Below are 14,517 nucleotides of genomic sequence, written 5' to 3' on the forward strand. Positions count from 1 at the left end.
TTCAGCTTAATAGAAATATGCTGTTACAAAGATTTAAAAAGCACCGCCCAAGTATTGCTTTTTTTTGTTAACCATGAAGTCTTGCCTTGTTGTAATAAATATAAAAGATCACCTCACCCTTAGGGGGGGGGCCATTTTGCCTTTTGCTGGCTTTATGGTCTTTGCTCGAGCAAATAAACAGCTGTCTTTCTTTACCCGCGTTGCCTATCAATCAAATTACAGCTAGACAACGAACCTTAGGGAGATTTCTCCCACCACAGAAAGAAGGCAAGGTTTCCTAAATAACAAAGCCTGTAGCTATGCCCTCTGCAGAGGGGGTGGCAATCACATCTGGGATCCTAGCAGGACTGTACTCCCCCCTCATGAAGATGCCATTTTCTCTTTATAGATCTGAAGAAGATGGAGAACAAGGTGCAGCAGTGTTCAGCCTGGTGCAAGGTGGCTGGATTTATTGGCCTTCCCTATCTAAATCCAGATGTACATTTCAATTTGGAAAGTGAGAGCCATCCACCCCCAGCCCTGTTGATGCTCCTCAATCCCAGGCTGCTGCCTATTCAATTTCTCCTTTCCCTGTTTGAGCCTGTCAGGCTGTACTGCCCTGAAAGGACAGAGTTAATGCTCTCGAGTGTGCGAGGCAAAGTGAAAGTAAAATTAGAAGTTGACTCTGCAGACTCAGAGCAGCGTGATTTCCGGACAAGCCCTGGGGTCCCTGGCTGTCTGGAAGTCTTTTGTGTGGAGCACAATGAGCCTGGGCCTTGTCCTTTTCTGTGGACTGCTGGCTCTGAAGACGGGTGAGTTAAAGGGGGTGGGGGGCGTGCAACGGGGTGAGCTCGCTGGATCCCCAGGACAGTCTCTTCAGGTGTCTGTTTTAAGATCAGGCATCAAGAGAAGGAACCTGAAACACCCTGCAACAGGCCAGAGAAACAAATTACCTCTCTCTTACATGGAGGGGCCCTGAGCTTATGCTGCTGAGAGACTAGGTTTTCCAGTAGCAAGAGGTGGCAGAGAGGCTGAGGAGGTCCTGCTGAGTCAGAGCTACTTCCGGGGAAGGGGCAGCCTGCTGCAGGAATCCCTTGGATCCTCCCCTTCTCTGCAGGGGTGCATATGTGTTTGGGAGTGCATGTGCCATATATCTCAGCTGGTTCATTTCCATCGCTACAGGGTGGACAGAAGATCTAGGCCCCAGATCCTCATTACGCTCTGTGGACGTGGTTCTGGACTGCCTCTACATAGAGGAAACTGCAGGAGATTTGCCAGGTTCATTTGCTAGCTCATTTTCCCAGGACAGTGCCACTCTGGTGCTGAGAGATGTCAGTGTCATCGATGATGGGAGCTTGGACGATGTCACCAATTATGAAGCGCCAGGGGCAAGCACTGGCTCCGCACCCCCCCTCATCTTTGAGGCTTCGGGTGAGTGAGGGAGCTGGGAATAGATTTGTTGCTATGTCAGCCATGGTAATACCCCACAGACTCAAAGCAAGGGCCCTAGCCCTCAGGCTTACTGGGCGTTTGATGGACTGAGGGTGTAGATGCATGTTCTGTTTATTCCAAAGTACTCTCAGTTTACTCTGGGGGAGAAGTGGAGTGGACATGTGACACAGCATTTAGTCCACCGGAAATGCTGTTATCCAATATAAAGTTACTTCTGGGGGAGTCGGAAGTAAATTGGCTCTGAAGAAAGTGATTCTAACATGTATATATGACATGCACCCTCTATCACTTTTAATTTCATTTCAAAGTAGCCATTTTGCACCATGCTAACTGGCTTGCCTGTCACCTAGTGGTCAGACACTGGTGTAGTACCCTACTGAGGGCAGCCAGCTTGGGAGAGGTGCTTCTTACTGGGTGCATCAACACGTGCAATTAGTACGTAGCAATAAACTCCTGCTGTGCCGGCTCAACATGCTGTGGAGGGGCTGGCTGAGGCAGAGGGTACTACAGTACAGGACTAGGTGGCAGGCAGCCCTTGAACTATAGCATTGTCATGCCTCAGCCAGCCCTTGTCACAGTCTACATGTGCATTGCAGTATATGTAACTACTCTGTTGTAGGATAATACTGTCCGTACCATCCTAGTACTATCCTACAGAAGAGTTAATTAATGTACTGTGCCATAATACCGGCACCCTTGTAGACTATGACACTTTACTGCAAAGCTAATTAGTCATCTTTGCAGTAAAGCGTGCTGTGGAGTAAATTACTGCCAAATGAAGGCGTAACTCCATAGTAAATGTTTCTTCTGTTTGGACCCGGAGAGGTCACCATTTAACTACAACCCACAGGTGCGCTAGCCACACCTGTTGTGTGTTTCCACCCTCTGCCATGAGGAAGTGCAGTTGGAAATTTCCCTTTGTAGCGATCTGAGCCCACTCTTGGCATATCTCATTCCCTGCAGTACTGTCCACTGCCTAAGTAAGCTGAAAGCCCCATACTGCAAGCTAAAGCTCTCTAATGTTTGTGCAGCAGCAATCTGGCCCTGGGTAGCATTGCTGAGTCTGTGGTGTTTTCTAAAGCATGACCCTCTGTCTCTTTGGGCCCTGACACATATTCAAATTAAAGTTGTATAGAAGCCAGCTATAAGGTAGTTACACATTTTCAAGCACTAACTTTGTTGATGATTGGCTCTTTTTATAGCTAGATGGACATTTTTATGGCCTGATAATTACTTTGCCTGTGGCTGGTCTGAAGTTATTGCACGATTAACCAGTTAATTGTGTGAACAGGGATCCTGGTTGTCTCTGTTTAAAAATTGCAAATTCTCTCAAAACCCCAAATTCTCTGATTAAAGAACCCCAAATCTGCATTTTTTCATGATTAAAATGAAATGCCACTAATATATATATGTGTATATATATACATATTGATACACAGGTATCAATTTACCACAATGCTTTATTGATATATTTACAATTTTAAAGCAGTTTAGAAGCCTACTGGTGCCTCATTCATTATAATAAACAAATTCTAAATACCTATATACTTTAGTATTCGATTTGGGGTTTTTTATCATGGAAAATGAGAGCTCCCCCTACTACCTTTGCTCACCAGGATGCAGGTCCTATTGTAGCTGTCCCCCCCACACCCAGCCCTCTCCCCCACCCTGTTGCTTCTTTGGGACTGAGCAACCCTGATATTCTGGTGCTCTGCCCGTGTCAGTGCTTTGCACTTCCACTCCAGTCCTCCAGCCCTGCTAATGCCCCTCACTTCCAACCCCATGCTGCCAGCTGGGGTGAAGCTTGGAGGACCAGTGCCATGTTCCACAACAGCTGTGTGAAGCAGAGCACAGCTCTGGGCCAGCCATGCTGCAGGCAGCAGGAGGACGGTGAGGAGCTCAAGGTCCTGTCCTGCCCAGGCTGGTGTCCAGTGGCTGTGGCGGCTCCAACTCGTGTGGGTGGCAGCTGTCACAACCCAGTGATTTTGGTGCCTCGGCACAATGGAATTTTCCCGCCACGTGAGAGCCTCTTGCACAGCAAAGGTTTTTGTTACAACAGAAAAACCTTGGTGCAAGAGAGTTCCCGCCATTTGGATGCAAATTTGTGTCCCGCTATTGGCCAGTTCTAAGTTATTCCTACGTGGCGGCTAGTAATTGGCTTGCTAGCCGTTTAAAATTTCGTGCGACTTCCGCCCAAGTCAGAGAACTTTGAGCACGCTGCAGAGTGCCTCTAAAGAGATCTGACTTGTGGCTGAGCTGATCGATAGACTGATCGCCTATCGATTCTTCTCTCCGTCGCCGAGCGCAAACCCCGACGTACCCTTTCCTTGGCGGGCCTGAGCCTTGCCAGCTGGGGCAACTGACATAGTTGTTCAGACAACCGGACCATCTGCGTTGCGGCTACAGGCGGTGTAAGTAAAGTTTTTGCAACCAATAAGCTGTGTCTGCCTCTCCATTCACCAGCCCGCCCAAACGACCGAGTAATTTGTAAATCACCTCGAGTCGGCTCCAGCCAGCCGAGACAGCAGCGAAGCAAATCTGGCCCTGGGATGGGATGGGATGGGATGGAGGGAGGAGGAGAGGAGGCCTGTGGCACCCCCTGCCCTGGACTAGAGATCCTGCACAGCGCCAGGCAGCCTGGCTACACATCCCTGCCTCTGGGTAGTGTCTCCTGGCTGCCTCTGCCCCTGGCCCTGAGAGCATGGGCACCGGCCCTGGCACTGCTGGCCCTGCCATGCAGCTCCCTGCCACCCCTGATGGCCCCCACCCGCTCCCTTCCCTCACTGGAGGGGCAAATACCTCCGGGCAGACTCCACTGGCAACAGTGCAGAGCTGGACTTGCTGGTGGCACTGAGTACTGCCTCAGTCCCCCTATCCTGCTGCAGCCCCAGCACCCAGATACCTTCCCCCAATGCCAGCAGGTGCCCCCCTCAACACACACAGCCTCCCAGATGCTTTTCAAGCTATGGCCCTCCAACCCCCACCTCCCATAGACTTAACTGCATGAGCAGCTGCAAACAGAAGACCTGGATCTCTGGTGATAATTACTTTGCATGTGTGGCTGGTCTTGGTTTGCATGTGTGGTGGGTCCAAATTTATTGCACAATTAACCAGTTAATTGTGTAGTATATGTACCATGGGGGAGGGGCCTAAGACACTCATTGTATAATGTTTCTCCCCATCTTGTTACAGCCAAGTTGGTAGCCATCCCATATGCAGAATCCCTGCTGCATGCAGACTGTTCTGGAGAGGAGGTGACTTGTGAGATCTCTCTGTACAGCCGACACCAGACAGATGAGGGGACCTGCCAGTCCTCCTGGTTCATGGGGACCCTGAAGCTGTCCAGTGGGATCAGTATTGCTCTAGTGCTGAGGGGCCCCTGCAGGAGTGATGGGAAGGAAGAGGAGAGAATGATTGTGCTGCACCCAAAGCTGAAGGTCCCTGTAAGCAATGAGGGGACAGTGCTAACAACAGGTAATTAAATGGGGTTGGGATGCACCTGCTGCAGCAAGAGGCATTAGGGGCACTGGGGACCCCAGAATCTTATTCGTGCTCTATAAGCAGGTACCCAACAAAAGCAGAAATGTGGACTGTGTGGACAGCTGCTAGGGGGAAATCACAAGCAGGTTGCAGAACTAAACAGTCTCCTCAAGAAAGGAGAACTAAAATGTTGGGGATCCTTGGGGCCCCCTCCTTACTTCAGGCTTTAACTCCTGAGTCTGCAGTGAGCCCCCGCAAACAACTCTGCTTTCCCCTGCTCTGCCCTCAGGCATCCAGTTCTGCTCCTGCTGCTCCTCCCCACCACTGTGCCAGTCTGCTGACTCCTGACTGTGGCAAGTGCCTTGTGCTTCAAATGTGTATTCAAAAACATGTTGTAGGGAGAGTAACCATGTACACCTAGTCCCCATAGTCTGTAGGCTGTGGGAAAAAGGGGAGCTTCTTTTGTGGGAAAGGCACAGTTTATGTGCCTCCACCCACTCCACAAAATGGATCCTCTTGTGTGGGCTGGTTCATTGGGCCCCTTTCCTTGCTGTTCTGCACAAGGCAACATGTTTGTAACAGTCTCTCTATCCTTCTTCCCCCCTCTATGGGTTTTTAGTTGAATTCCAGTCATCATCTCTCACCCCGACCCTGCGCACCCGTCTTGGCAGCTCCGTCACCCTGAACTGCAGGTTTGCCTTGGCACCTGGCTCTCCACTGGCTTTGCTGGAGTGGAGGCTGCAGCACCAAGGCAGTGGGCGCAGTGTGTTCCGGTACCAGACAGGGAGTGAGCCACAAGAAGAGCAGCCAACGGCCCATGTGGACATGGTGCAGCTGCTGGAGACTGGCGATGCATCACTTAGCCTGCATGGTGTGGGCATGAAGGATGAAGGGACGTATATCTGCTTGGTGTCCAGCCCCAAGCATCAAACACAGCACATCATCCAGCTGCAGCTGGCCGGTAAGGAAATGGGGAGTCTAGTTAGGGGGGGAAGTGAGGGAGACAGGCCCCATGAGCTGAAACCTAACCTGACCTGCCCAGCATCTCTGCTCCACTTTTTGATTCTGCAGTCCCTCTCCCTCATTCCTTATTGCCAGGGCAAGGGGCTCCTTTGTACTTTCTCATCCCCTCCAAAGCAGTTTCTCACTGGCCTAACTTTCTTTTCACCCCCCACAGAGCCCCCAAGAGTCCGCTTGTTCCCAGACCTGGTGTCACGGGAGGGTGATGGAACTACGACCCTGACCTGTGAGATTTCTGGCTACTACCCCCTGGATGTCTCAGTGAGCTGGACCCGGGAGTCCCCTGAGGATGAAGACAAGGTGCCCATCCCAAGCTCGAGCATATATTTTTCCAGCCACAGGCAAGGCCAGGTTGGCACCTATAGCATCAGTTCCTACCTGCTCATCAACTTAGCAACAGAACTGGCACCAGTCACCTTCAGCTGCCATGTTTCACACCTAGCCCTTGAGGAGCCAGTTGTAGTTAGTGCCCATCTCAGAGCACCAAGTAAGTGAGTCAGCACTCACTGCCCCTGCTTCCCAGCCTCTGCTTCAAACCTATGATCTCTTAGTCCCAGCTTGCTCTTATTACTCCACTCTACATATAATATCCTTGTATAGCTTCATTTCTCTCTGCTCCTCTCCCCATTCTTTTTCATCTCCAGTCCCTTTTTCCTACCTGACCTTTCAGGCTTGCTTCCTCCACTCATGTTTTAACTTTATAAAGCCACATGCAAGTCATATCTCCTACATTATGAAGCACTTTGCACTGTTTGGGATGGAGATTACAAGCATCAAGGGATGCCTTGGAGCAGTGGTGGCCAACCTTTTTATTTTTTTTCTTTTTTCTTTGCTGGTGTACCACAAGCCTTGGCCTTCCCCAAATGCCACTCTGATCCCTGCCCCCCAGAGGCATACCTGATAAGTTTTTGCACCCTGGGGCACCAGGAATTGACTGGGGCTCACTTGCCACACATCAGCTTCCTGTACCACTCACGTCATGTGTGCTGAGGGTCAATCACCTCTTCCTTAGAGCAAGGGAACCAAAGATGGCTGTATTTGGCTCTAGACCTGCTCAAGACCTGTTGTGGGAGTTCAGCTATGCCTAAGGTGTTCTCTGCACTGTCACCCCCAACCAGATATGACCTGGCCACCTCCCACTTTCCATTTCCTTCCTCTGGGGAACTAAACACTGCTCAAGCTCTCTACTACACTGTTCTACCCAGTGTGCTACCAACTCTGCCTGAGAACTCCTCTTTTCTGGCACAGGCTACTTTCCCTGGTTGAACTTGATGCTGTCCCAGAGCATCTCACTTCTATATGAGGGGAACTAATCTTCTCCCAGGATTATTTCACATTCTTTCCTCCAATTAGACCAAAACCCCATCCTGGGGCACTTTTGAGGGTTTTAGCTCCATGAAACACAGGGTCTGCTGAGTCTCCATTTCCTTCTTACTCCAACAGACCAAAAAACATCCAAAGTGGTTGTGGGAGTCATCATCTCTACTGCCCTCTTTGTTGTTGCTCTCTTTGGCCTCACACACGGATGGAGAAAGCCAGGTAAAAGTCTACAGAGCTACAGCCTCCTCCCCAGCCAGAGCTCCACAGGTGTTTCTGCACCACATTCCCAGCCCTCTTGGGCAGGGATGCCTTTGACAATGTCCTACCAATCTACTCCCAGTGGACAAGCTTAGAAATGTATGCTGAAACTGCTGTGGGGAACCTCCCTGCATGACTGACCACTCTCAACATCTTTATTGTTTAAATATGCCCAAGAGCCAGGGGAGTTATCCCAGAGCAGTCTCACCAATACATTTTTTGGATTTGGGACTTGTGTGTACAAGTAGTTAAGTGGGGTATACATGAAAGCAGGACAGAAGGATGTTGTACAGACACATACCTGCAATAAGAAATCCTGTACTCTTCTTATTCCCAACCCTCTTGCTTCTGGCTGGGAGAGGCAGGAGGTAGAATAGTTTGGAACATCCTCTAGAGCAGGGGTGGGTAAAATATGGCCTGCGGGCCAGATGAGGCCTGCAGAGGGATTTTTGTCTTCCCCGTGGCGGGTCCCTTGGTCCTGCCCAGCACAGGCACAGGGGGTGGCCTGGGCCAGGACGCTGGACAGCACTAGACATGCCTGCCAAGAGAACAGAGGTAGTTGCTGGCTTCTGACCCAGAGCCCCAGCACCCAGGTGGCCACTCCTGCCCATCTGCCCCAGCGATCAGAGAGAGCATCTGTGCCTGACATGGGCTGCAGGGTAGGGACCCGTGCTGGGTGCCTTGGGACAGGAGCCCAGCACCGCTGGCTTCATTCCCAGAGCTGCTGCTCCGAAACGCCCCTACTTCATGGCATCTCCAGCTTGGCCCCCACTGTGCAGCATCTGTCTGGCACTTATCCCACTTAGTCCTATCTGGTCTACACTCTCCCTCCTTGTGGCCCAGGCCCTCCACTCCTCCCCACCTTGGTGACAGCTCCACTGCCTCCAGAGCCCTGACCCGCTGCCAAGCTCCTGCTTCCACTCAGCCCTTTGTTGCCATTCCCAGCTCCTTTCAGCCATACCTGGGGCTGCAAATGGCACCTGCTTGGGTCTCTCTCCCGGCTTTGTTTGGACTGGGCTAATGCTTGGCTTCATGTAGCACTGGGAGTCCACAGAAAGAGCTGAGCCCCCATTGGGACTGCAAAGGTGGGAACTCCTTGCATTCCACTGGCTCTGGAGCCCTTTAGCTCCCAGCACCTGGCCCCATCAGCCACAAACCTGGTGCTTACTGTTTGGGTTTCATGGGCTTCTGCCATTCAACTGGGGATCACAGCCCTGGCCCTGCCCACCTGCCCAACTCCCAGATGCCGCTCCCCACCCATTCATAGCCCTATCCTGGCTGAGCATGGAGCAGGCCCACGATCTGCTGCCTGCACATCCCTGTGACATGCACCAGTTCCATGAGCAGGGACAAGCAGGGGGTGATGCCTGTTGCTGACGCATACAGGCAACAGATTGTGGCTCTGCTCCACACTCAGCCAGGAGGGGCTGTGGACAGGCAGGGAGCAGCATCTGGGAGCAGGACAGGCAGGCGGGACTGGGGCTGAGATCCCCAGCTAAGTGGCACCAGCCCATGAAACCCAAACGATGAGCAGTGGCTAGGACCCACACGGGCAGGACATGTGGCCAGGCTGACAGCATCAACCACTTAGGGAGTTTTGGGGAGGGGAGGATGCTGACCCAGCCCACAACAGCTCACCAAAACTCCCTATGTGACCTGCAGGGCTAAATAATTGTCCACCCCTGCTCTACAGTAAACTCTCAGGCTCCTCTAACTACAGTGCTTTCTGTGGGGAGTGGCATAGCTGGAAGCCCCCAGCTGGCTCTAATGCCTCACAGATGACATAGAAACCTTACTGGGTGAAGAGGTCAGGGCTGACATTTCTAGAAGCTGCCCCATAGCTAGTGCTCCTGTTTCAATCCTGTGGTGTCTCCTGCCAGAAGAAACTGAAAATAGGGTAACTGGGAGGCCATCCCAGTGCTCGTGCTTCTCTTCTGACAGAGCCTCTTGGCTGGCAGAGGTAAGGAGAAGGTGGAAAGTTTGCTACCCTTCAGCTGCTGTTAGCAGCAGACCACTGGTGGTGGTGGGGAGTAGTATTGATAATTTTTGTCCTTCTGAAACGTTTCTATCTTTCTTTCTTTTCAGTTGATCTGAAAGCTGAATAATCTCTGGAGACTTCAGAATGAAAGGGACAGTGACCTCAGCTACCCATGTTCCTGTACCACCTCTGACAGGTGCCATCCCAGAGGGCAATCCAACCACTTAAAAACTGATCTCATTTTACATGGACAGAATGATTTGTCAGGCACCTGAATCCCATGTGGTAGGGTCAGGAACCCTCATGCTGCTTCTTGTTGGAAGAACAGAGCAGCAGTGTGATCTAGGAAGATGGATTCACTGAAAAGGGAATGTCTCCACCTTGGGAAGGTTACCTTGTTAACCCCACTGGCATTGCTCTTCCCACACTGCAGGGTCTCACTGCCTTATGTAGTTGATAACAGAGTTAGGAACTATTGCTTTATCAAAACAAATAGGGAGTAGGTTGCCCCTAAACAATGGACACTCTGGGGTGGGGGAACAGCCAGCTCACATTCAGTCTGTGCTGAACATGGAAGAGTTGGTAGAAACTCAATTTCCCACTGGAATGATCCCATCTCTGGTCTTAGTTATGGCTCTAATTAGCCAACAAAGCCCACCTGGGTATCTTTTTTGAAAACTGCATTTAGAAAACTCAGAGCAGAGAGAGAATGATCTGTAATGAATGGGGGTCACTCTAGAGCTGAACCAGACCACACCTGCACTGTTTACTGTTGGGTTCTTTTAGGACCTCTCCAGTTTGATTTGTGGTACATATTGGGTATGAGGTTGGCAGAACAGAGCAGACCTTCACTAATCATTATATAATTCACAGCTTTTGCCCTTTTTACAGAAATAATCAACAAAGAAGAAATAGTTCATTCTCTCAGACTTAGTCAAGGGCAGTAGAGTGGAAAACAGGGAAAACATACTAGGGTAAAGAGATTCTTCCCAGCACTGATCCCTTCCCCATGGGGCACTTCAGCCATAGCAGCAAAGAGAAATTGAAGCTAGGCAAAAATTTTAACTTCATTTCTTTGATAAATAAATGTAGGACAGATCCAACTGGCACTATTCATAGGCTCTAAGGCAGGGGTGGACAGTTATTTGGGCCAGAGGGCCACAAAGAGAGTTTTGGTGAGCTGTTGTGGGCCAGGTCACCCTTCCAACAGCTCAACAAAACTCCCTAAGTGGCCCTGCAGCCCAAATAATTGCTCACCCCTGATCTAAAGGCAGAAAGAAAACAGGTTACAGAAACCTAACCTTTGTTCCCTCTTCTCCTTGCACCCACTTCCCTGCCCTGAGTCCCTGATACACTGCCAGGCTGGTATCACTCTGTGTTCCTGCATGCTGCTTCAGGCCAAGTGGGTGCACCTGGCATGGCTCCTGCCCAACCCACTTACATGCTGGGGACTCAGGGTCAAGCAGTAGCTGCACCAGCCACTCCAGCTGTGCCCATGTGGCTCAGCCTGAAGTGGCACAAGGGAACACAGCACAGCAACACGTTAACCACACCCATGCCCCTACCACACCTTGGCCTGGCAGAGCCCAGATAACCTAGAGCTCCTGGCCCTCTTCGCCTGCACCCCTTCCCTCACCACGGGGAAGAACCTTACCTGAGCTTCCACTTGCTGGGGACCGAGCTGTCTGGTCTGCAAATGGCCACAGGGTCAGAGCTGCACACAGACAGACTCACCAGGCAGAAGCCTGGCCAGGAGCTCAGTGCCTCCTGCCTTGAAGTGTACCCTGGGGCCTGGGGAGTGGGACAAGACAGTCCTGCCAGGGAAGAGAGTGGCTGCTGCTGCTGCTTCTATAGCCAGCTTGCATGGGGAAGGGAAAAGGGCGAGAAGCACCGAAAGCCAGGGCAACCACAGGCTGGATACAATTCTCCAAAGGAGCATCTGCAAGCCAGATAAAATCATGTGGCAGGCCAGGTCCAGCCCACAGGCAATATTTTGCCCGCCCCTGCTCTAAGGCCAGAAGGTACTGCCATGATCATCAACTCTGGATTAAAGCAGGTCTTTAAAAAGATTATCTATATTTATATATTTATATAATTTATGTAATCTTTTTAAAGATATATATATATGTATATATAGTTTCATTGTGTATAGTATAAGTAGATATGTGTGTGCAAGTATATAGTTTGTGCTTTGAAAGGGATAAATTCCCAGTGCTGAGAAAACATATGCACAAAATTGACTGAGTAAGCCTTTTGGCCAAGAAAAATGTGATGAAAATTGGGAGATATTTTAGAAGAGTTCACAAAATGGTTAAAATCTATGATTCCATAGCTATGAATCAGGACAGATATGCTTAATATCTATCCTGGTTAAGAGAGGAACCAAAGGGAGTGATTAAATTTGATGGGGAATGCTAAATACATGTTGGAAAATGCCATAGTTCGTAGAGCTAAAGACAATAAAAAATATATTTTTTAATGTATTGGGCATGTCTACACATGCCCCTTTGGCACCATTGTTACTGCGCTGTGTGCACGGTTATTTTTCACTGCTACGTTACTTTAGTGACTCACTATACTGAGGAAGTGCACCTCTATACCAACGTAGGCTGCGGTGTTGTGGTTTTTGCCCATGAACGCTACATTAGGAACAAAAGAAATCTTTCCAATGGTTAGGTTCTTTGGTAGATGAAGATGGAACAATAACTAATGATGCAGAAAGGGCACAATCTTTCAATAAATATATTTATGTTCCATATATGGAAAGGAGCAGAATGATATATTCAGCTTGCATGAGGATAATGAACTAGGAATTCAGGTAATAGCTAGCATCTGCTAAGGATAATTATTTTAAAATGGGCACACCTACCATTATACAAACATGAGGAGAACTCTCTCCCACTGTTGTTAATTCTTAATACAACTTGGAATACTGGAGAAATTCCAGAGGATTTGAAGTATGCTAATGGTTTAGCAGTAATCATAAAGGACAAGTGAGGGGAAAATTAGTGGCCTATTTGTATTCACAGTCCCAGAGAAAACAATGGAAAAACTGGTAGAAAAATAATTTAACAAGGACTTAAAGGATGGTAGTATAACTAGTACCAGTCAACATGGTTTTTTGAAAAATGGGTCTTGTCAAGTAAGCCTGATTCATGGCTGACATAATATATTGGGTTAGTAAAGATAACTGAAATATAAAGACCTTTGGGAAGCATTGACTTAGCACAGCACCACTTTCTGATGAAGCAGTAATATGCGCTAATGATAAAGCTCACATTCTCTGGATTAAGCACTGACTGACAATATTAGAACAGTGGTTGTAAACATTGAATCATCAATCAACACAAAATGGGGTTGTTTATATGGGAGTTTTGCAGAGACAGGTTTTAGCTTTATGCTATTCCATACTGTTATCAGTGGAAGTAACTCTGAAAGGAAAGGACTGCTGAAAAATGTGTGGATGATATGAAGATAAATAGTGTGGCAAATAATGAGAAAAATAAGGCAGTCATTCTGAGTGACATGGATTGCCTAGTAAATTGGCCATATTCAAACTAAGTGCATTGAAATGCACCCAAATACTTGGACAGAAAATGCAACCTATACCTTGAGGATGGGGATTGCATCCTGGAAAGCAGTGGCTTGAAAGAAAGAGTTAGGGGTTTGCCAGGCACCCAAATATATTCTACCTAATATGTTGCCCTGGGCAAAAAGGGAGAGCACAGTCCTGGAGGGGAGTAATGAGTTGGAATGTGATTTTTTTTTAACTGCTGTGTACCACACTGATGAGAACTGTGGTAGAATCCTATTATAAAGAATATGGTAGACTTCTCTATTTATTCTATGAGAATTAAGTATATTTCTGTGGGATTAGGTTTACTGTTTTTCCGGCTGAAAGATAATGAAGAGTTAAAAAGTCTTATCCAGTAGCTAGCAAACTGACAATGGAGGCGTTCATTCATATACTTCAGATGCAGTATGATGGGAAATCTAAAGCAAAGAACTTAAAAACAAATGAAAAGCAGAGGCTCTGAGGCAGAGGTGCTGACTACATGGGGTCCTGAGGGCCCTGACCCCCTTAGAAAGAGGACTGCCACCTGAAATGCATAGAACTTTCTAAATGTCCATCATCTTAGCACAACCCCCCACAACAAAAATAAAAGTCAGTGCCTATGCTTTGAGGACACAAGGGAAGAGGACCTGCAGACAAACACTATTGTATGGTTCCCAGCTATTGGGCACTGTTGAGGCCTACTTTATCTTGCAAGGAATGGCCAAATTTAGTTCAGGTAATAGGTTTATAAACTAGTTGTTTTAGCTTTTTTCCTTTCTGGTTTTGATGCTCTTATGAAAAAGAAAATATTTATATTGAACAACCTGTGCTTTGTTTCTGCGCTTGCATACTGATCTTAGACTCCTAGGCTATAAACAGATGTTGTATTTCTCGTAGGACTGGTTGTGCAGCAACTTGTCCCAGAAGGGAGGTCATCGAATTGGCATGTCCACAGGTTGTGCTGAGAGGGCTGGGTGGCTAAATGCACTGCTGCTCTTCTGCCAGCAGGTGGCCAGAGAGAGCACATATGGCATTATGCCTGGTGCCAGAAAGTGTCATGGATTCCCCTGACAATGCTAGTACTGAGTGGAAGGCCCCTTAGTTGTTCAAGTTGTGCATGGCAAAAAATTTTTGGGAGCAGTTTTGGTGTGATTCACTGTGCAACTCATGTCCATGACCTTCCACCTGTATTTCTACTGCATTTGTGCTGCCACTACTGACCATGACCCAGGAGCTTCCACCATCGCTGGCCCCTATGGATTTGTATGTGGTTGTTGCCTTGCGGACCTTGCTGGTCAAGCATTGTGAACTCATGAGCAATACTGAGCAGGAAAGGGAACATCACTGGACCCTGATGGCTCCCATGACTACTTCCATTCACCACAAAGACTGAGGGAGCTGTACTTGCAGGGGGGAACCTCATGTGTGTGCTCACTGCCAAACAATGGATGGTCCATGGCTATGTCTGACTCCT

The 14,517-nt window shown here is 48.8% G+C and overlaps 1 protein-coding gene across 10 annotated transcripts; it reads left to right on the forward strand.

Moving 5' to 3' along the window:
* The first annotated feature begins 670 nt into the window (after positions 1–670).
* On the forward strand, positions 671–13,935 carry TAPBPL (TAP binding protein like). Of its 10 annotated transcripts, none has more exons than XM_006030294.3 (7): positions 671–791; positions 1,162–1,410; positions 4,624–4,905; positions 5,531–5,872; positions 6,089–6,418; positions 7,375–7,470; positions 9,595–13,935. In XM_006030294.3, exons 1-7 carry the CDS (start codon positions 743–745, stop codon positions 9,612–9,614), a joined length of 1,368 nt encoding a protein of 455 aa, XP_006030356.1. In that variant the 5' UTR covers positions 671–742; the 3' UTR covers positions 9,615–13,935. The 10 variants fall into 10 exon arrangements, with proteins under 10 accessions (XP_006030356.1, XP_025067714.1, XP_025067715.1 ...); XM_025211929.1 differs by having other exon boundaries at positions 6,089–6,282; XM_025211930.1 differs by having other exon boundaries at positions 6,089–6,231.
* Positions 13,936–14,517: the final 582 nt, after the last annotated feature.

Source organism: Alligator sinensis, unplaced genomic scaffold (assembly GCF_000455745.1).
Source record: "Alligator sinensis unplaced genomic scaffold, ASM45574v1 scaffold1238_1, whole genome shotgun sequence".
NCBI classification, from domain to species: domain Eukaryota; kingdom Metazoa; phylum Chordata; order Crocodylia; family Alligatoridae; genus Alligator; species Alligator sinensis.